We start from the raw sequence: 23,034 nt of genomic DNA, 5'->3' as shown, positions 1-23,034 counted from the left end.
TGTTATGGTGTGCTACTATGCATCTGTTCCCCATTCTGCATTCTCTGATGCCATTTTGGTATTTTGAAATTGACCGTGGTTGGGGCGCCTGGGTGGCACAGCGGTTAAGCGTCTGCCTTCGGCTCAGGGCGTGATCCCGGCGTTATGGGATTGAGCCCCACATCAGGCTCTTGCGCTATGAGCCTACTTCTTCCTCTCCCACTCCCCCTTGTTTGTGTTCCCTCTCTCGCTGGCTGTCTCTATCTCTGTCGAATAAATAAATAAAAAAAAAAAATCTTAAAAAAATAAAAAAAAGAAATTGACCGTGGTTAGTAGTATGCATAACGTGGAAATTGGTAACTGCTACAGATACTGACTTTTTCCCATAGAGAATTAGGTGTTAGATATTTACTTGCACGCTACTGCCTAACCTCTGCTTAGTTTCCGTTTAGTTCTTACTCTTTTTCTTAGGAAAAGAGGTCCTAGAAAGGTCTTAGGGAAACAGTTCCTGGACGCTTATCTCATGACTGGGCCCGTTATTGGCTTAAATTTATACAGAGCCTAACTGGTACACATTTCTGAATGTCACCAATTACCCCTTTTGCTGTCTTTATGCTATGCGTATTTGGTAACACCCTTTTTACTTATATACCCCCTATGTTCACTGCTAGCTAGAATTACTATGCAATCGTCCCTTCACAAATGCCGTGTTCTGCTTGATAGACTGATCTAAGCACCTCCTCCCAGCCTTTTATTTTTTTTCTTCTAGTATCGGCACTGCTTGTGGGAAATACTAGTTTGAGATCTGGATGCTTTCTGTTTGGTCCATACCACAGTAGTTCACTGCTTATTTTGTACTGATTTAAGACATGGGACAGGAAAGACATGCGACAGGAAAGAATAAAGATACAGAGGTAATTATTGATGGAAGGTAGGGAAGTTGAGTAAGTTCACATTAGACAAGCTGACTTTTCAGTGAAATAGTAGTCTGTGGAAAGGGAAAGGACCTGGGATGATGGTGGTGGCTTAAGAAGACAGGAGATGGTTTCCAGTAGTTACTGTGGAAAACGCAGGTGACTTGATGAGGCTATATACCAAGAATGTTCAGTGAATTGGTTTAATAGTGTGATTAATTGATTTTCCTCCAATAATGCACAGCTGTCCAGGAGCAAGAGAGGGAAAAACTCAGGGACATCTTAGGTTGGGTTAGGAATGGGCAAATCAGATGAGAATGCTTGGTGGGTGAGGAATTTGCCAAGGGATAAAGTGGCTAGTGAAATGAATCTAGGCCCCATTTTGCTTGTACTTATTTCCACTGTTTGAAATGTATTTTGTCTTACTCTTAGTTTATATTATCTTGGTTTGTTTCTTTTTAAATATGTAATGTTGCATGCTGTGTTACGTTCTTCTCAGACAAGCCTGATAGTGTATAAATAAACAGTAAAGTTTTGATTTATTAGATTAGCTCAAATAATAAATACTTCTTTTACTTTTAGAGTAATCTTATGTTTCTATCACCCGTCTGTTCAGAATTTGTATTGCCTTTTCTAATTAAAGAATATTCTGGAAAAAAAAACCCAAATATTCTGAAGAGTATTATATGACAGATAATTGAGTAATATTTATCATATCATCTTATTCTTTTGATATACCTTTGCTTATTCTTTTAAGAGAAAAGAAAATCTATAGCACAGACTCTTCAGTGAATAATTTACAGGTTTCTTCCCCTGTTTTTCTTAATAATTTATCCTTCCCTTCCTCTGTTAACTCTTTTTCTTTTTATTGAGAGATAATTGACATATAACCTTGTATTAGTTTTAGGTGTATAGCATAATGATTTGATGTATGTATATATTGTGAAATGATTACCACAGTAAGTTTAGTTAACATCCATTGTAACACATAGTTAAATGTTTTTTTTTTTCCCTATGATAAGGACTTTAAGATCTGTTCTCTTAGGGGTGCCTGGGTGGCTCAGTCAGTTAAGTGGTCAAGTGGCTGACTCATGATTTCAGCTCAGGTCATGATCTCAGGGTCCTGGAGTGTAGCCCCATGTAGGCCTCCACACTCAGGGTGGAGTCTGCTTGCTTGTGCCTCTCCCTCCCCCCTCCCAGCCCACCCATGTGCATGCGCTTGTGTGTGCTCTCTCTCTCAGATAAATAAAATCTTTAAAAAAAATGATTTCTCTTAGCAACTTTCAAATATACAATACAGTTATTATTAACTATAGTCACCATGTTGTATATTACATCCCCAGGACTTATTTATTTATTTACTTATTTAGAGAGAGAGAGTGCGGGGAAGGGACAGAAGAAGAGGAAGAGAGAGAGAATCTTAAGCAGGCTCCACCTTGTGGCTCCATCTCACAACCCTGAGATCATGACCTGACCTGAAATCAAGAGTCCGATGCTTAACTGCCTGAAACACCCAGGCACCACCCCCATTTATTTATTTATTTATTTATCCATTCATTCATTCATACATACATATATACGTAAATTTATGTTTTAACTGAAAGTTTGTTGCTTTTGACCACCCTTACCCTTTTGCACCCCCCTGTCCCAGTCCACCTCCCCTAGCCCGGCCTCTGGCAACCACCAATCTGTACTCTTTATTTATGAATTTGTGGGTTAAAAAAAAGAAATACTCCACATATAAGTGAGGTCATATAGTATTTGCTTTTGACTTATTTAGCATAATTCCCTCAAGATCCATCTATGCTGTTACAAATGGCTTTCCTTTTGTATGGCTGAATAATGTTCCATTATATATGTACCACATTTTCTTTATCCATTCATTCATTGATGGAGAAAGGGTATTTCCATGTTTTTGCTCTTATAAATAATGATGCATAAACATGGGGGTGTGGATATCTTTTCAAGATAGGGATTTTGTTTCCTTTGGATATATACCCAGTAGTGGAATTGCTGGATCCTACAGTAGTTCTATTTTTAATTATTTTGTTTTTAAAGATTTATTTATTTATTTTAGAGCAAGAGAGCACTCCTGTGGGGGGAGGGGCGGAAGGAGAGAGAATCCCAAACAGACTCTGTGCTGAGTGTGGAGCCTGACTCGAAGATGATACCATGACCCAGAGATCATGACCCAAGCCAAAATCAAGAGTTGGATGCGCAGCCAACTGAGCCACCCAGGCGTGCCCTATTTTTATTTTTTGAAGAACCTCCATCCTAGTTTCCATAGTGGCTGCACCAGTTTACATTCCCGCCAACAGTATATGAGCATTCCCTTTTTTCCACATCTCCTCCAACACTTATTATTTCTTATCTTTTTGATGACAGCCATTCTAACAGGTTGGAAGTGATATCTCATTGTGGTTTTGATTTGTATTTCACTAAAGTTTTATATAGGCACCTGTGAAGATTTTCCTTTAAAAAGAGTGGAAAACATGAAAAAAGCTTAGAGATAAGGGAAAAAACAGACTATGAACAGAATCTTTGAAGACTGAGAAAAGTAATTTGTAAAGGAAAAAAAAAGCAAAACATGAATTATGTATAATATTTGAGAAATAAATTGTCACTGAATTTGTTACATTTAAGGATTCATAAAATCTATTTTTCTCTAACATATACAAGTAAATTTTTCTATAAACTGAAATAGTGTACTTGTCTTAGCATTATTATACAAGGAAATCATTTTTCTTTAGTAATTGAAAATTTTTAAATCCCCTTCTAAACATAAGTTGGAATGTGTGGCGTAGGAGATGAAGAAGGTATAGCAAATGAGAAAAATCTCTTGGCATTTCATTTCAGTATGAAGGTTGTTCTTTTGTGTAAATTCCTGATATTAATTTTTATTGCTTATACTTTAAAAATTCCTTTTTAATTAATTAAATATTTTGATTACATAAGGTTATTTTTAATATTTTGCATGGGAATTATAAATTACAGGATTTTCTTCCCTTCGTAGAATATAAAAATACACAGGATTAAATATACAGGATAGCAGCTTAGTGGGTTATTAGAAGAAGCCAGGTATGTGTTTTGACATTATGAAGATAATTATGACCTTACCCCCAAATATTACTTAATCCCATTGAATTAGGCCATAGCTTTATCCTAGATTATTATTCCTAGGATCTTGTGTACTGATTAATGTAGTAGAGATGCTTTTTCATATCTTAAATGATACATAAAAGATAGAGCCTATAGTATTTAATAGATTGTTGAGAAGTTTCAAGTGGTATGTTCATCTGTGTAGACTCTGTACTGTAACTATGATGTGGCAGTTGTTTTGAAACACATAGATAAATTTCTGCATTGGTGGTTACATTTCATCAATGTTTTGTTGTGGAGTTCAGGGAATAACAATTCTGTCAGAGGGCTCTAAAGCAAGTTTCTTTGTGACCTAAATGTATTACTTTTAGTGAGGATGAGAATGAGCATAAGAAATTAGAGAATGTCCTGACAAAGATTATTGTTACAAAATGAGAAACAGAAGAAAAAAATTTTAAATTAAAAAAAAAAAAAAAGCTGAGGGGCACCTGGGTGGCTCAGTCGTTAAGTGTCTGCCTTTGGCTCAGGGCGTGATCCTGGTGTTCTGGAATCGAACCCCGCATCAGGCTCCTCCACTGGGAGCCTGCTTCTTCCTCTCCCACTCCCCCTGCTTGTGTTCCCTCTCTCGCTGGCTGTCTTAAAAAAAAATAAAATAAAATAACTGAAACAATGATTCATCCTAAAAAGGTACTTGTTTCTATATCCCAGAAACTCATGCATGTTAAAAATGAATTGGAACTGAGAAAATTTGATTACATTTCACTTTCACTGGTAGAAATGATGACTTAAGGAACTAGTCCTTTTGTTATATAATTTGCTATGTTTCTATAGGCATTTCTGTTTTGATGTTTGTTGTATTTATTATTTACTAACAATAACATTTGTGGGGTTTTCACAATTTAGGATTGCCAATAGATTGTTTCAAAATATACTCATTATTTCAATTAGGAATACTGTTAGGTGTTTATTGTTCATCCTAGTCTTTAGTCTTTTCATATAGGACAAACAGGAGCAATTGGGTATATTACACTTTATTCGTATTTTTTAAAAAATTATTTTAGAGAGAGAGAAGAGAGCATGCGAGCAGGGAAGGAGAAGGGGCAGAGGGAGAGAATCTTGAAGCACACTCCCTACTGAGAGCAGGGCCCAACATGGGCTTGATCTCACTACCCATGAGATCACAACCTGAGCAGAAACCAAAAGTTGGATGCTCAACCGACTGAGCTACTCAGGCACCCCTGTATTTTAATATTGGTGCCAGTCTGTGAATCCAAGGAATAAAGTGCTTGGTTGTTCTAGCAATAGACATATAAAACGTTTTAAGTTAACAGATGGTAAATTACTTCCTTGTTTTTTTTCTTACTCGTCATTTTTTTAGTGTTAAAATTTTTACTTAACAATTTTGGTTTAATCAATGGGAATTTTTAGATATTAAAATCAAAGCCTTAAATATTAATTTGCATTTTAGCAATTAATGTATGTGTCTTATTAACACAAATTGCATGTTGCATTTAACTCTGTTACTGGAGTTCAAAATTTAAAGTTGTCACTTTTTTTTTTTTTAAAGATTTTATTTATTTATTCGACAGAGATAGAGACAGCCAGCGAGAGAGGGAACACAACTCCTCCTAGCGGAGAAGCCTGATGTGGGGCTCGATCCCATAACGCCGGGATCACGCCCTGAGCCGAAGGCAGACGCTTAACCGCTGTGCCACCCAGGCGCCCCTAAAGTTGTCACTTTTAAAAAATAAATATTAGTTTGATAATGTTTACTGTATTCAGTGAGAGATGTGAGTTTTGATGGAATATGACTTCAAATGATAAGAAGTCTTTGAATGAACTAAGGATAATGATATGTAAACTAATTATCAAATATAATTTTATCTACTATAACTATTTTTATAAAGATAACACTATAAGTTAAGCTTGTAAAAAACTTTTTGATCATTCTTTTAAATTTGAAGAAAATATATGAAAAAAATTTACTTTTAACAGTTTCTAATGAATTTTTAAACGGTCCTTTATAATTGGCAATATCAAGATTTTCAACAATCATTTTGTAAACTTTTGCTGTCTAAGTGTTAGTCACTAGCCACATGTGACTCCTTGAATTTAAATTGATTAAAATTAAAATTTAAAAATCAGTTCCTCAGTTACATTAGCCACATTACCAGTGCTCAATAGCTGTATATGGCCAGTGGCTACTGTACTGGATAATGCAGTATAGATAATTCTAACATAAAGTTCTGGATAGTACTGATCTAGACTGAAGTTTCAGTGTTTAATTCTCTTTTAATGTTACTCTTGTTTTTTCAAACATTTTATTGTGGCAAAATACACATAACAAAATTTACCATCTTAATCATTTTTAAGTGGTACTGTTCAGTGGTATTAAATACATTAATAATTATTATATTATTATATTAAATACAATAATCTATATGGCATTTTTCATCTTGTAAAAATTGAAACTCTCTACATATTAAATAATAACTCCCCATTCCTCCCTCCCTTCCAGCCCCTGGCAACCACCATTCCACTTTCTGTCTCCATGATTTTAACTACTCTTAAGTACCTCGTTTAAGTGGAATCATATAGTATTGGTCTTTTTAGTGACTGGCCTATTTCACTTAGAGTAATGTCTTCACATTCATCCGTGTCATAGCATATTGCAGAATTTTCTTCTTTTTTTAAAAAGCTGAATAATAGTTCATTGTATGTGTACCACATTTTACTTAAGCATTTATAGGTCAGTGGTTACTGGGGTTGTTCCCACAATTAGCTATTGTGAACAATGCTGTTACGAACATGGATGTACAGATATCTCTTTAAGAATGGATTATATGGTAATCCTATGTTTAATTTTTTGAGGAACCACCATACTGCTTTCCAGAGCAGCTGTACCATTTTACATTCCCATTAACAGTGCACAGGGTTCCAATTTCTCTACATCCTTGTGAACACTTTTACTATTTTCTGTTTTTTTGTTTTGATAATAGCCATCCTATTGGAAGTGAGGTGGTATCTCATTGTGGTTTTGATTCTCATATCCCTAATGATTAGTAATGTTTAGCATCTTTTCTTGTGCTTATTAGTCATTTGTATATCTTTGTATATCTTATTTATTTATTTATATTTTTGAGAGAGATTGGGAGTGTGAGCCTTTGGGGGGGCGGTGAGGGAGAGAGAATCTTAAGCAGGCTCCATGCTCAGTGTGGAGCCTGGTGCAGGAGTTGATCTCATGATCCTGAGACCATGCCCTGAGCTGAAATCAAGAGTCAATTGCTTAACTGACTCAGCCACCCAGGCACCCCTCTGTATCTTATTTAAATCCTTCTTCAACATGAATGTGGACTTAAGAAACAGTTATAATAGGGGCGCTTTGGTGGCTCAGTCGTTAAGCATCTGCCTTCGGCTCAGGGCGTGATCCCAGAGTCTTGGGATCGAGCCCCACATCAGGCTCCTCTGCTGGGAGCCTGCTTCTTCCTCTCTCACTCCCCCTGCCTGTGTTCCCTCTCTCACTGGCTGCCTCTCTGTCAAATAAATAAATAAAATCTTAAAAAAAAAAAAAAAAAGAAAAAGCAGTTTTGTAATAATATTAGCTTTTAGGGTATTAATTTTTTTTAATGTATTAGTCTCTTATTTAAAAAACAAGAAGTAGAGTTATGACCCATTGTTTTAATAATACTAGCTTTTATAATTGATCATATATTAACCTTTATTGAGATCTTTATTTCTCCATAATGGGCCCTGAGTTACTGTCTTGTGTCCTTTTTTTCCCCCTCCACCCTACAGGTCTTTCTCTATCATTTCTTGTAGGACAATTCTGGTGGTATCAAACTCCCCCAGCTTTTGTTTGTCTAAGACTGTCTTAATTTCTCCCACACTTTTGAGGGTCACTTTTGATGAACATAGGATTTTTGGTTGACAAATTTTTTTGTTTGTTTGGTCCTTTTAGCACTTTGAATATATTGATACACTGCCTTCTGGCCTCCAAAATTTCTGATGAGAAATCTGCTTGTAGTCTTATTGAGGATCCCTTGTATGTGATGATTCTGAATTTCTCTCTTTCTATTTTCAATATTCTCTTTATGTCTTTTTATTTGGAAAGTTTGATTATAATGCATCTTGGTGTGTGGGAGACTCTTTGAGTTTTTCTTGCTTGGTATTTGTTGAGTTTCTTGGATTTTATATTATCTTCTTTCATCAAATTTAGGAAGTTTTCAGTCATTATTTCTTCAAACATTCTCTCTGCCCCTTTTTTCTTCTTCTGGGCCTTCCACAGTGCAAATGTTGGTCGAGTTGTTGATGTCCCACATGCCTCTTATGATCTATTCACTTTTTTCCAGGTTTTTTGTTTTGTTTTTTGTTTTTCTGGTTGTTTCTCAGACTTTGTAGTTTCCATTGTTCTTTCTTTAAAGTTTGCTGCTCAGGTCTTTTTAATCCCTCTAGTAAATTTTCTATTCAGTTATTGTACTTTTCATCTCCAGAATTACCATTTGGTTTATTTTTAAGCTTTCTGTCTCTCTGTTGATATTTCCGTTTTGTTCATAAATTATTTTTTTGTCTTTCTCCACGATTTCTATTAGTTCATTGAGCTTTTAAAAAATAACTCTTTGTCTTGCAGATCTGCCATCAGGTCTTCTGGGACAGTTTCTGTTAATTTCCCTCCTTTTAATGGACCATACTTTCCTTTTTCTTTGTATACTTTATGAGGTTTTTGTTAGAAACTGGACATTTGGAATTTAATAATGTGATAACTTTGGAAATGAGATTTTCTTCCATTCCCAGCATTTGCTGTGTTTTGGTTATGTTTGTTTCTTTTTTTGTTTTGTTTTGTTTTGTTTTTTATCATAGTGTGCTGTCTCTGTGCTGAGAAACAGACTAAGGTGTTAACTTACAGCCTTATGTCTTTTCAGAGCCTTTCCCTGAGCAAGTGTGATCACCTTCTAATTTGTCCTGTATATTCACTTATTTTTGAATGTCCATGTCTTTAATGTCTGGCTCCCAAAAGGGGGCAAAGAGAAAAATGAAGGTGGGGGATAAAGGGAAATGGTCTTTTAAGTTCTAGAAGTCTTTTCGGGCCAAGGGGGAGTTTACCCACCTCTTTGTACTTCTGTGATCAGAGCACAGATGCTCAATATTTGGAGGACGTGGTTTATTTTGCCCATCCTGGCTCCTAACAGCTGTATGTAAGCTACTGCAGGAACACGTGCACACCTGCCTGCTTTGTGGCTTGGTTGGAGAATGGGTAGCTGTGACTTGGCTCAGAGCTGAAATTGACTAAATTAATACAGTTTACCTGTGCAAGTCTTTCATTGGAAAGGAAAGTTGGAAGTTGCAGGCCTTTACTAGACTTCAGAGTTCCAAAATAATTGCATCAAACAGATTCTGCCAATGCAGTTGTTTTCTAGGTGGAAAGACAGATTTCTGTTGCCTTGGACTCCGCCATCAGTGCTAAATCTCTTATGTTGGTCCACCTAGAAATTGCTTTATATATTTACTATTGTCGTTTTTACAGGAGTGTATATTTTTATATATTCTTCACATGTACCTGAATTTTGTATTAATAGAAACCATAGCTAATGCTAGAAAATAAAAATAAATGTATGAACTTACATTTTTTTCGTTATGTAGGCAGTGTTCAGAATGTGACCAGGCAGGGAGCAGTGACATGGAAGCAGACATGGCCATGGAAACCTTACCAGATGGAACCAAACGATCAAGGAGGCAGATTAAAGAACCGGTGAAATTTGTTCCACAGGATATGCCTCCAGAACCCAAGAAGATTCCAATAAGAAACACGGTAATTTTTTTCCCCCATTTATCATAATCGTCACAGAAATCTGAGGCCAAAATTTAAGAGGTGAGAAAGACGAAGGGTGAACATATACTCAGGAGTCAAAGGAAGAAACCAGTATATTGCTATTGGTCATTCTTAAGAGTTATTGTTTTACGTTATGAAATATACCATACATACATGAGAATTTATGTTTTATGTATTCAACTTAAAGCACAATAATAATGAATGTCCACTATATCCACCGACCTGCTTCAAAAATCGAACATTACCAGGGGCGCCTGGGTGGCTTGGTTGTTAAGTGTCTGCCTTCAGCTCAGGGCGTGATCCCAGCGTTCTGGGATCAAGCCCCACATCGGGCTCCTCCACTGGGAGCCTGCTTCTTTGTCTCCCATTCCCCCTGCTTGTGTTCCCTCTCTCACTGGCTGTGTCTCTTTCTGTCAAATAAATAAATAAAATCTTAAAAAAAAAAAAAAAGAACATTACCAAAGGCTTTGATGTCCCCTGTGAATCCTTGGTAATCACATTCTTATCTATGTAGCACAGAGGTTACCTCCATCCTCAACTTTTTATATTTCTCATTTCTTCTTTTTTTAAATAATTAATCTCCAAATGCGTGTATTCGTAAGTAACACATAGTTTTGTGGGTTTTGAATTTTGTATGAATGGAGTCAGACTTTTTCTTTTGTTATTTGATACTTTAACCCATTGATTTGATTCATAAATACTGATCTGTGTAGTTATAATTCATTTATATTCACGGATGTGTAGTTTTTTATTAAAGGAATAGATCATATATTTTGTTCTGTAGATTGGCAGTTTTGTTTCCATCTTTTTCCTTTTGTAAACAACCCTGTTTTAAATATTTTGTAGCTGTCTCCTGCAGCATGGTAACAAGGAGTTAGGGTATATACCAAGGTGCTCATTTGCTTAGTTACTGGGTTGTGCATCTTCAGCTTTGCTAGGTAATTCCGGTGTGTTCCAAACCAGTTCACACTCATAGCAATGAATAATCTAACTGTTGCTCCCCAGACTTGTTGTGTCCAATATTTTAATACTATCCAGTGCGGTACATGTAAAATAGTATATCATTTTATTTTGCATTTCCCTCAGTATTAATGACTTTGAGTATCTATATATTTGGTAAGTTGTATTTTCTCTTCTAGGAAATGTAAATGCAGTTCTTCTCCAGTTTTTCTATGAGATTGTTAGTTTCTCAATAAAAATTTTTTGAGGTTAGAGTTTAAAGAATTTCTTCCAGGAGGCATTTATATTTGTTACTACCAGGTACCTGGGAGATCTACCAACTTAAGACCATTTTAAATAAATTTGGTGTATGTGCCTTTTCCATTACGCAAGTCGTATGAATTTCTGCCCCAAACAAATTCTTAGGGGAGGCATTTTTTACTTTCTTACCTTGAAACAAGGTAGACACTTTTCAAAAATCTGCCTCCCTGAAGGAGATGTAGATACTTTTTGGATTAGTTGTCATCCTTTGTTTTGTTACCTCTTTAGTTTTAGAGAGTTTTTGCTTTTTTCCTGGAAGTAACAGCTTTCTCAAAAATGTTCTTTAATCTGTAGTAACCATATTTAATCTAATCACTGAAGAGATCTTATTTAAGAGAAGTCACCTAGAGTATTTCATTCAGCTTTGTGTTATGGCCTTATTTGAAATTGATGACCCAGATATGGAAATTGCCTCTTAGATAATTTAAATAGTTGATTTTTAGTACTCTAAATTGATCAACTTGAAATTGTTTTATTTATAATTCCCACTAGTTTAAAACATTTTTTTAGGCCTCATGAATATATTTTGTTTACAAATGAACTAAAGAGAATTTTCCTTCTTTAAATAAGCCTGCTTATTTCTATTTCTAATATACTTTCTGTAACTTCGATGCCAATATCTGCAACTATTAAGATCTTAGAGAAAAACTATTCATGTGTCTATGTGTACAAAGATTATCCTTTTATGAAATATTTTCTTTCTTTATTGTTTAAAGAAATCTTTAGGCCCAGTGTTATTATCCTTAACTTTGGAGTTATATATAGAGGGGAAATTTCATACCTATTATAGTGATATCTATGTGCCCATATTTAATATTACTTAAGATGAAAGATGATCCTATATTTTTCTAATTTACTTGTTTGCTTTTCCAGCCTAGAATTATAAGGAAGCTTTTAAATTTTCTAGCGTAGTCCTATTCTTTTTACTTTATTCTTTGTCTCTTGTTTTCTTGTGTAAAAGTCTTAGTCTTCTTATAGATATGGGTGGGTAAAACACAAAAGAATTCCACGGCCAGTAATTTTAGGAAATATAATATGATTATTTTCTCTCATGGATGAATTCAAATATATATTGAAGATCTGAGAAACACTACTGTTCAGAAAAATGGTTAACTTTTTTTCTAGCTTATCAAAGAGTACTTTATTCAAGACCCATTTTTTTATTGTACCGTAGAGTTCTGGGTGATAGGGTTTGGAAATGGTGTTCTAGAGGCCATGAATTACTTGTATCAGGATCTTCTGGGGTGTTTGTTGAAATGTAGGTTTTGGACTCATTCTAGAGCTAGTGAATTAGAATTAGGGGTTGGGTTGAGCAGACTTCTTAGGTGTTATTCTCATGCAGACTAAAGTTTGAAAATAACTATCTACATAATATTTATGATTATTACTCTTACTCTTTTCCTTCCTTCTTCCCTCCCTTCCCCCCATCAATCCATAAAGCAATTCAGAAAACCTTTGATGAGAATGTTCAATTGGTCAGGTACCTGATCAAGGAACGTAAGAATGAGAGATGCAGAAGAGAGTGATTCAGTCATCTTGATCTTGATCTTACCATTTAGGCTGAGTTTCTATTGTTATCTTAATTTTTATCTTATTTCTGTTTCAGTGTTGTATTAACATTTTGAATTATTAGACAGCATGGTTAAAAATGAGGCAGTCTACTTTCTTTTCTTAGCATACTGTTAATTATGGGAATCCAGGTACCTAACTGCCAACTCATTTGTATAACCAAGTATCTTTCATAATAAATAAGTGATTTATCTCTCCCTTTGTTTAATTTTTTAATTGTTGTTCCTAGTATCTTCCTACTTATACTTTTTATTTTAGTACATATATTACATCTTTGGACATTCTAGCCTTAAATTTCTTATAATTCTTGCTTTTGTTAGTTTTTATTTTTCCTGTCATTATTGATCAAAGTGTACTTCATTTCACAATAGTCATATTGCTCTATCAAAATTTTCAAGAAAATTTACCTTTGTGATGTAGGGAATTCATGACATACATCCTAAGCTTTAATTTCTCATTTCAAAATAATATATCACTTAATAAAACTGTTAAAATGATAATTCGTTCTACAGCTTTCTATCCATTTCTGTTAAGTTCCTTTGGGTTATAGTACTAGCACAGTTTTTAGAAAAGTTTGGGCTATTTCATGCTAGTAAAATGATTTTTCCCTTATTTCAAAAATCTATTTTGTGGGATATGTGAATTGGTATTCTGTTAGAATAATTTTATTTTTAAAATTCAGACTTTTATAGTATGATTAAGCATATAGCACTTTTATCTTTTTTTTTTTAAAGGACTTTTGCTATTGAGTTGTCTCTAAGAACCATCAAAAATATAAAGTCATCACGGCTGCCATAGATTGAAGTCCCATTTTTATTGAACGTATTTTCTTCCCCCTGCTACTACTTTCTTACCTTTTATACTTTATATCTTTATGTTTAAAAGTAACATCATGGTAGTAGTAAAGAAGCAAAAGAGGGAAGGAAGGGATTTACATGTTGAAATATTTGAGTAAATCCTGGTATGTTGCTACTCAATGAATTTAACTTCTGTTTGTCCATACTGCTAATAAACCCAACCATCCTATTATTTTGTCTTTCTTCCTACTATTCAATCATTGGATATTTTACTTCATTATTTTCTTCAAAGTATAGTAAGTCAGAAGAGGACATGAGGGATTAGCCTACTTTTATCTGAGACTGTTTAATAGTGATAATATCTAATATTTATTGAGGACTCATCATATGCCAGACACTGTACTAATCCTCTGGCCTACTCGCCCTTTAAAAAAAATAAGTTAGTATTTGACTGTTATAACACCTATTTTACTCAAAATGAAACTGAGATGCAGAAAGCTTGAGTAACCTACCTATGATCTTACAGATAGTAAGCAGAATAGGACTTAAACTCAGTGTGAATTAATGATCTGTGGTTGTTTTTTGTTTGTTTGTTTGTTTGTTTGTTTTAAGGTCTGTAGAAATTTAGTTGTACAAATGGAGTTGTAAAACATTTGGTTTTTAGGTAGCATAGTTGGGAATGTGTCATGGATAGCACAGTGCTATCCATGGTAAGGTGGTCACATATCCACTTATTAACTTGCATACCTGAGTTTGTTCACATTAAATATAAGATTCAACACTCCTTTTCTTTGCACTTTCGGTTGAGTGTGAAGTGTTTCTCTCCCCCCTGCAAGCTTGTACAAGACCATTGGTGTCACTCCTCTCAATCACAGTGCAGTAGTGTAGGAGTTAAAATGTTTGAAGGTTATTCTACCTTGAGGAAATGGATATTAAAAAAAAAAAAATAGAAGCAGCAAATCTGTAAGTACACTGATAGCATGTGTATATATTAGCCACCAGTATATGTTTATTTTGTTATTCTATGTTGGTTTGCTTTTTTTCCCTCTAAATTGTGAGTACAATGAAACTTGCTGTAGAAAAAAAGAGTGCAGGCTTTGGTATTGGCAGTGAAGATGGAGAAGTACATAGTGGTTTTTGTGTTTCCTAACTAGTTACTCCAACTCTACCTAAAACATTTGGCTTATTGCATCTCAGCTTTTTTGATTAAGCAACAAATATCTTTTTGATTTGTTCATTTGATTTGATCAGTGTTAAGAGAGATGGGCCCATGGACTCAATTTTTGTGCTCCAGTGCCTGCTTTGTGCCAATAAGGCCGCTATTAGAAGAATAGCATCCACTTTTTCCTGCTGACAGGCAATTTCCATTTATCATAGCCAGAGAGTGCAATGGGGAATAGAACACTTCAGCAAGGCTTACTATATTTTTATTATTTAGATACTGAGGAAACTCATTTTTCATTTTATTCTACTCTGATTTCTTTAATAAGAATTTATAGAAGTCTGAATGAATACAGCATATTTTGAGACAGTAGATCCAATAAGATATAGATGTTTTCAAAGTAAGTAGTCCCAGTATTGCTTTTTTTCCCTAATTTTTTGCAACGCAAAGATGATAAAAGATTAGCCAGAAAAGTTACTTGAAAAAAATGACAGCACTAATAAAAATTTTTTAAAAATTTTAAAAAAGAAAAAAATGATAGCACTAAAGACTTGGTGTTAAAAGAGCTATTTTTAAGTTGTAAGAATGAAAATACTGTATTTTCAGAAAATATTCCTCCTGTACAAACACGGATATTCTCTCTGATTCATATTTTCATGTTATCTCATATTTAATTGTTAGGTTACCATTATTTTTAAAAATTTATTCTGAACGTTAGAATTATTTTTAAAGTAAATGTTAACTATGAAAGTAATATGTGAATATTTTTTTGTTATGAGAAATTCAAAAAGTGTAAAGTCTCCTTTGACTTTCCTCCCAACATTACCCTTCCCCAGCCCAATTCACATGCTTTGAATCTACCTGTATTATAAGGGTATGTATTTTGAACTTTATCTGACATTTCTTTTGGCATATCTGTCAAAAAATAAGAAAAAAGTGATTGTGAGTCATATGGAAAAGTAATATGGGCACGGTTCAAGAAACATGGAAATAATGAAGTATCAATAAGTAAAAGGGGAATGATCTGGTTTTAGAAAATTCTTCACATATTGTTCCCTGCTCCAGGAATATAACTTTGTAACATCATCTTAGATTGGCTCACAAATATCCCATCTTCAGTATTTCAGTCTCTCAGGAACCATATTCTCTTTTTTATTACTGGGCACAAATAGGAGGACTAAGTCTGAAGAAAAAGGGTTGAAAAGCATAGTTTCATTTAACCATTTTCTGTTATTTACTTTGTATTTTATATTGTCATTACTATGCTATGAAGTAGTTACAAATGTCATTACCATTTTATAGTTGAGAAACTGAGGCAAAGCATTTCAGTAACTTGCCTAAGGACATAGCATCTTCTAAGTGGTAGAGCCAGGAATCAAACTAAGGTAGCTTCTGAGGCCAAACTTTTAAATGCTTCATTAGGCTGCTTTTCCAGGCAAGATTCCAGTGATGGTTCCTGGCACGTGTCCTTGGGCCAGAATCACAGGCTTCTCATACTTTCAGCAGCTTAGTGGCTAAAGGTTTGGTCAGGAAAATAGAATTCATTCTGTGGGGAATTAAGGACTTATACTACTGTTGGCATAGCCGGGGTTTCACCATACGTCAAGGGGTTCTGGCGAACATCAGAAAAATTGTCAATGAAATATCTATCCTAAAGCACTGAGTAGGTGGTAGGAGCTGATACCAGGTCAGAGAATTTGACAGTGAAGATCTCAGCCCAGAGAGCACTGTGGTGTGGATAGAAAAATGAGAATTTGTGGGGAAGTCTGCAAAGCCTACCAGGACTGTGAAATGGGAGCTGATGGAAAGGTCTAGAAGGCTGCAGCCTGTGAAAAAGCGAAACATCTGACTCTCATGACCTCCAGAGTAAAATGGCCTTCACTTAATGTTTCAAATCTGAGGTTACAAATATGGAACCATAGACAGAAGGCGAGAGGGAGGACTTTGGGAAATTAAGTAATTAAATTTAAGTAACTCTTCTGTTTACTCAATTAGAAATATCTTGTTTATAGATATGACTTATAATTTTGCTTTAGAAAGTATCCATTAATGTACTGATATTTTCCTCTCTAGGACATTTTCTTTGTAGCATTATTCCCTTTAAAAAAGTAGAAGATGGTACAAAGTCAATTTCTTGAGTGTTTTAGATAGCATCAAAACCTGTAAGAGATAGCATAGTGTGTGGTGGAAAGTACCAGGACTAGCAAGCACATGGTAGATTTGAATTGTACTTCCTACTCTGCCAATAACCCTTGTGTGGCCTTGGATTAGTACTTTACCTTGTTTATACTCAGTATCTTCATTTATAAAATAAATTAGATAATTGGCAGTCCTTTCTACAACTAAAAGTCTCATCTTAATTCACATTTGCATGTATTATTTTATCTTTAACACTACTGGGGGAGCCTGGGTGGCTCAGTCAGTTAAGTGTCTGCCTTTGGCTCAGGTCACGATCTCAGGGTCCTGGGATTGAGCCCCTCATCAGACTCCCAAGCTCAGTGGGGAGTCTGCTTCTCCCTCTCCCTCCCCCCTCACCCTCTCACTCATATTCTCTCATGCTTTCTCTCTGTCTCAAATAAATACATAAAATCTTAAAAAAAAAAACACTCTTGATTAGAGGGTTAAAGTACACACATTGTTATTAAAAGAATCTAGGATGGTAATACTTTATAATTAGGCTCATGACATGTAATAAAAATTGTTTTATTTTTCAAGACTATATTTGTTGATAATCTTACTTTTTCCCTTTCTGGAAGTTACCTTTATTATAATTACTGTTCTTCTAAAAAAATTTTATGAATGCATCCAGCAGACACTTTTCAACAAATGAGCTACCAGATGTGTATACTGTATATTGACTTGTTTCTAAGATTTTATTTTTTTGAAATTGTCCTTTTGCTTACTTTCAAAGTGACATTTGATTGTTTTACTTAGCCAATTTCATACTGACTTCTTTATGATAGTAACTTTTCAAAGACAAAATATTGCTTGACGATAATAGAAACGTGCTTTCTCACTTTATGAACACCTTTTACCATATTATTGTTGTAAGGCTGAGTAGGCAGGGGGTGAGGCAGATGCTAAAGGAAACCGTACAATTGAGACTATCCCACTAATGAATTAAATTTTAAGGATTCTCATTGATTCAGTTTATTTTTAAAGGAAGGCATGAATAGACTTTTAAAAATGACTTCCTTTGCCTTATATTGTTTTTCATTTTTTTTATTCTCCTTGCATCTAAGAGCAACTCTTCTTATAACATTCAACTTCTTTGTAAATCAATCTTCCTTTCTTTCTTTCTTTCTTTCTTTCTTTCTTTCTTTCTTTCTTTCTTTCTTTCTGTAAAATATACACAATTTTTTATATGGTCAGCCATGTCAAATAATTTATTAAATATTTCCTCTGGATCCCTTTCTCCTCCAGCTCTAATTGAATTGGTTTTTCTGTGTCATCCTTGGACTTTGCTTCATCATCATCATGGGACTTCCTTTTAAACTTTCATAGATGGAATTTTTTGTTGCTTGCATTTAATTTTTTTTTTTCTTCATTTAGTCCCTTATCTTGATGGGACAACATCTTCAGGGATTTATTTGGTAAAGGTTAGTGAGAGGTAAATTTTTGAGATCGTACATATCTGAAAATTAATTTTTTATGCTCAATAATATGACTGTGTATAAAATATTACATTTTTTTTTTTAAGTACCACTTGACTGACTCCTGGCTGTCAGTATTGCTTTCTGCTTTTAAAACTCATTTTGTCCTCTGTCTGGAAACACCTGGTGTTTTATTTTCTCTTTTTTCAGTGTATTCACTGGTATGGTTCAGTACCTTTGTTGGTGTGATACATTTTTATTCATTCCTGGGAGCTTAGTGAGTCCTTTCTGTCTAGAAACTCATGTATTTTAGTTCTGATGCATTAGTTTTTGTTATTTCTTTGGTAATTTTTCTCTTTCTCTTTTTCTGGAACTTCTCATTGTATTTTGGTGCTGCTAGACTAGTTCTCTAATATTTTTTTTAAATATTTTATATATTTATGTCAGAGAGAGTACAAGCACGGGAATTAAGGAGCAGAGCAGGCAGAGGAGGCAGAGCAGGCAGAGGGAGAAGCAGGCTCCCCACTGAGCAAGGAGCCTGATGCAGGGCTCCATCCCAGGACCCTGAGATCATGACCTGAGCTGAAGGCAGACGCTTAACTGACTGAGCCACCCAGGCATCCCTCTAATAATTTTTTCTATCATACTCATTTCTTTCTTGCTTGCTTTCTTGCTTTTTTTTTTTTATAATTTTAATTTTGTTATATTAGTCACCATACAGTACATCCCCAGTTCTTGATGCAGTGTTCCATGATTCATTATTTGCATATAACACCCAGTGCACTATGCAATATGTGCCCTCCTTAATACCCATCACCAGCCTATCCCAGTCCCCCACCCCTCTGAAGCCCTTAATTTGTTTCCCAGAGTCCACAGTCTCTCATGGTTCATTCCCTCTTCTGTTTTACCCCCCCTTCATTGTTCCCTTCCTTCTCCTACCGATCTTCCTATTTCTTATGTTCCATAAATGAGTGAAACCATATGATAATTGTCTTTCTCTGCTTGACTTATTTCACTTAGCATAATCTCCTCCAGTCCCGTCCATGTTGCTGCAAATGTTGTGTGATCGTTCTTTCTGATGGGTGAGTAATATTCCATTGTATATATGGACGACATCTTCTTAATCCAGTCATCTGTTGAAGGGCATCTCAGCTCCTTCTATGATTTAGCTATTGTGGACAATGCTGGTACGAACATGGGGTGCATATGGCCCTTCTCTTCACTACATCTGTATCTCTGGAGTAAATACCCAGTAGTGCAATTGCTGGATCATAGGGTAGCTCAATTTTTAACTTTTTAAGGGACCTACATACTGTTTTCCAAAGTGGCTGTACCAACTTGCATTCCCACCAAGAGTGTAACAGGGATCCCCTTTCACCACATCCTCTCCAACAATTGTTGTTTCCTGCCTTGTCAGTTTTTGCCGTTCTAACTTGTGTAGGGTGGTATCTCAAGGTGGTTTTAATTTTAATTTCCCTGATGGCTAATGATTTTGAACATTTTTTCATGTGTCTGTTAGCCATTTGTATGTCTTCACTGGAAAAGTGTCTGTTCATATCTTCTGCCCATTTTTTTATTTGATTATTTGTTTCTCATGTATGGAGTTTGAGAAGTTCTTTGTAGATCTTGGATACTAGTCTTTTATCTGTAGTGTCATTTGCAAATATCTTCTCCCATTCCGTGGGCTGCCTCTTAGTTTTTTTGACTGTTTCCTTGGCTGTGCAGAAGCTTTTTATCTTGATGAAGTCCCACAAGTTCATTTTTTCTTTTGTTTCATTTGCCTTTGGAGATGTGTCATGAAAAAAGTTGCTGTGGCCGATGTCAAAGAGGTTGCAGCCTATGTTCTCTAGGATTTTGATGGATTCCTGTCTCACATCGAGGTCTTTCATCCATTTGGAGTTTATCTTTGTGTATGGTGTGAGAGAGTGGTCAAGTTTCATTCTTTTGCATATAGCTGTCCAATTTTCCCAGCACCAGACTGTCTTTTTTCCACTGGATGTTTTTTCCTGCTTTGTCAAAGATTAGTTGCCCAAAGAGCCAAGGGTCCATTTCTGGGTTCTCTATTCTGTTCCATTGGCCTATGTGTCTGTTTTTGTGCCAGTACCGTGCTGTCTTTGTGATCACAGCTTTGTAGTATAGCTTGAAATCTGGCAACATGACGCCCCCAGCTTTGTTTTTCCTTTTCAACAATTCCTTGGCGATTCGGGGCCTTTTCTGGTTCCACACAAATTTAAGGGCTGTTTGTTCCAGTTTTTTGAAAAATACCATTGGTATTTTGATTGGGATGGCATTGAAAGTGTAGATTGCTCTGGGTAGCATAGACATTTTAACTATGTTTATTCTTCTGATCCATGAGCATGGAATATTTTTCCATCTTTTTGTGTCTTCAATATCTTTCAAGAGTGATCTGTAGTTTCTAGAATATAGTTCCTTTACGTCTCTGGTTAAGTTAATTCCAAGATAACATATGATTTTTGGTGCTATTGTAAATGGAATGGATTCCCTAATTTCTCTTTCTTCAGTCTCACTGTTCATGTATAGAAATGCAACTGATTTCTGAGCATTGATTTTGTATCCCGCCACATTACTGAATTGCTCTTGGCAAGAGTGGGAATCCTTGTCGTGTTCCTGATCTTAAGGGAAAGGCTTTCAGCTTTTCCCTGTTGAGAATGATATTTGCTATAGGCTTTTCATAGATGGTTTTTATGAAATTGAGGAACGTACCCTCTATCCCTACACTCTGAAGGGTTTTAATCAGGAAAGAATGCTTTATTTTGTCAAATGTTTTTTCTGCATCAGTTGAGAGGATCATATGGTTCTTGACTCTTTTCTTGTTGATATGATCTATCACACTGATAGATTTGCGAATGTTGAACCACCCTTGCATCCCAGGGATGAATCCCACTTGGTCATGATGGATAATCCTTTTAATGTACTGTTGGATCCTACTAGCGAGGATCTTGTTGAGAATTTTGGCATCCATATTCATCAGGGATATAGGTCTGTAATTCTCCTTTTTGATGGGGTCTTTGTCTGGTTTGGGGATCAAGGTAATACTGGCCTCATAGAATGAGTTTGGTAGTTTTCCTTCTATTTCTATTTTTTGAAACAGCTTCAGGAGAGTAGGTATTATTTCTTCTTTGAATGTTTGGTAGAATTCCCTGGGAAATCCGTCAGGCCCTGGACTCTTGTTTTTGGGGAGGTTTTTGATCACTGCTTCAATCTCTTCATAATTAATCGGTCTGTTTAAATAATCAATTTCTTCCTGTTTCAGTCTTGGTAGTTTATAGGTATCCAGGAAGGCATCCATTTCTTCCAGGTTGTTTAATTTATTGGCATAAAGCTGTTGATAAAAGTTTCTAATGATCCTTCCTATTTCATTGGTGTTGGTTGTGATCTCTCCCCTTTCATTTCTAATTTTATTAATTTGGGTCCTTTCTCTATTCTTTTAAATAAGTCTGGCTATTGACTTAGCAATCTTATTTATTCTTTCAAAGAACCAGCTTCTAGTTCTGTTGATCTGCTCTACTGTGCTCCTGGTTTCCAATTCATTGATCTCTGCTCTAATCTTGATCACCTGTCTTCTCGTGTGTGGGTTAGGCCTGTTCTTCTGTTCCAGCTCCAGCTTCTTGAGGTGAGAATATAAAAACTGCATTTTAGATTTTTCTCTTCTTTTGAGTGAGGCTTGGATGGCTATGTATTTTCCCCTTAGGACCGCCTTTGCAGTGTCCCATAGGTTTTTGACTGATGTGTTTTCATTCTCATTGGTCTCCAGAAATTGTTTAAACTGATTTTTAATTTCCTGTTTTACCCAATCATTCTTGAGCAGGATGGTTCTTAGTTTCCAAGTGTTTGAGTTTCTTCCAAATTTTTCCTTGTGATTGAGTTCCAGTTTCAAAGCATTGTGGTCTGAGAATATGCAGGAATAATCTGTCTTTTGGTGTCAGTTGAGATCTGTTTTGTGACCCAGTATATGGTCTATTCTGGAGAAAGTTCCATGTGCATTCGAAAAGAATGAGTATTCTGTTGTTCTGGGGTATAGTGTTCTATATATATATCTATGAGGTCCATCTGGTGCAGTATGTCATTCAAAGCTCTTGTTTCTTTGTTGATTTTCTGCTTAGGTGATCTGTCTAATGCTGAGAGAGGAGTGTTGAGGTCCCCTAGTCTTAACATATTATTATCTATATGTGTTTTTATTCTGGTTAAGAGTTGGCTTCTGTATCTAGCTGCTCCCCTATTGGGGGCATATATATTTATAATTATCATATCCACTTGTTGGATACATCCTTTAAGAATAATATAGTGTCCTTCTGTATCTCTAACAACAGTCTTCAGTTTAAAATCTAATCTGTCTGATATAAGAATTGCTACCCTAGCTTTCTTTTGAGGTCCATTGGCATGAAAAATGGTTTTCCATCCCTTCACTTTCAGTCTGGATGTATCTTTAGGTTCAGAATGAGTCTCTTGCAGACAGCAAATGGATGGGTCATGTCTTTTTATCCAGTCTGCAACCCTGTGGCGTTTTATAGGAGCATTTAGGCCATTCACATTGAGAGTGATTATTGAGAGATACGATTTTAATGATGTCATGTTGCCTGTGAAGTCTTTGTTTCTATAGATTGTAAATTTCTGTTCTGTATCACTCTTGGGGCCTTTTTACTTTTATAGAACCCCCCCTTAATATCTCATGTAGGGCTGGTTTGGTGGTTACGAATTCCTTCAGTTTCTGCCGATCCTGGAAGGTCCTTATCTCTCCATCAGTTCTGAATGACAGCCTTGCTGGATAAAGGATCCTTGGCTGCATGTTCTTCTCAGATAGAGCTTTGAAAAT

At 35.4% G+C, this 23,034-nt stretch overlaps 1 protein-coding gene across 15 annotated transcripts in view; it reads left to right on the top strand.

Annotated features, from left to right (window-relative positions):
* PHF14 (PHD finger protein 14) overlaps window positions 1-23,034 on the top strand; it is a 233,701-nt gene that overhangs the window by 70,057 nt on the left and 140,610 nt on the right. For all 15 annotated transcript variants that reach the window (XR_015723980.1, XM_087861035.1, XM_087861036.1 and 12 more), the window contains one exon: window positions 9,630-9,798. Coding sequence is in view for 14 of the 15 variants with exons in the window: in XM_087861035.1 (XP_087717161.1) it covers window positions 9,630-9,798 (169 nt within the window). In the remaining variant the exon portion in view is untranslated. The remainder of the gene's footprint in view (window positions 1-9,629; window positions 9,799-23,034) is intronic.

The sequence above is a fragment of the Ursus americanus genome, chromosome 3, assembly GCF_024610735.1.
Source record: "Ursus americanus isolate L20-20 chromosome 3, mUrsAme1.1.p, whole genome shotgun sequence".
NCBI classification, from domain to species: Eukaryota; Metazoa; Chordata; class Mammalia; order Carnivora; family Ursidae; genus Ursus; species Ursus americanus.
This window is presented reverse-complemented; position numbering and strand designations above follow the sequence as displayed.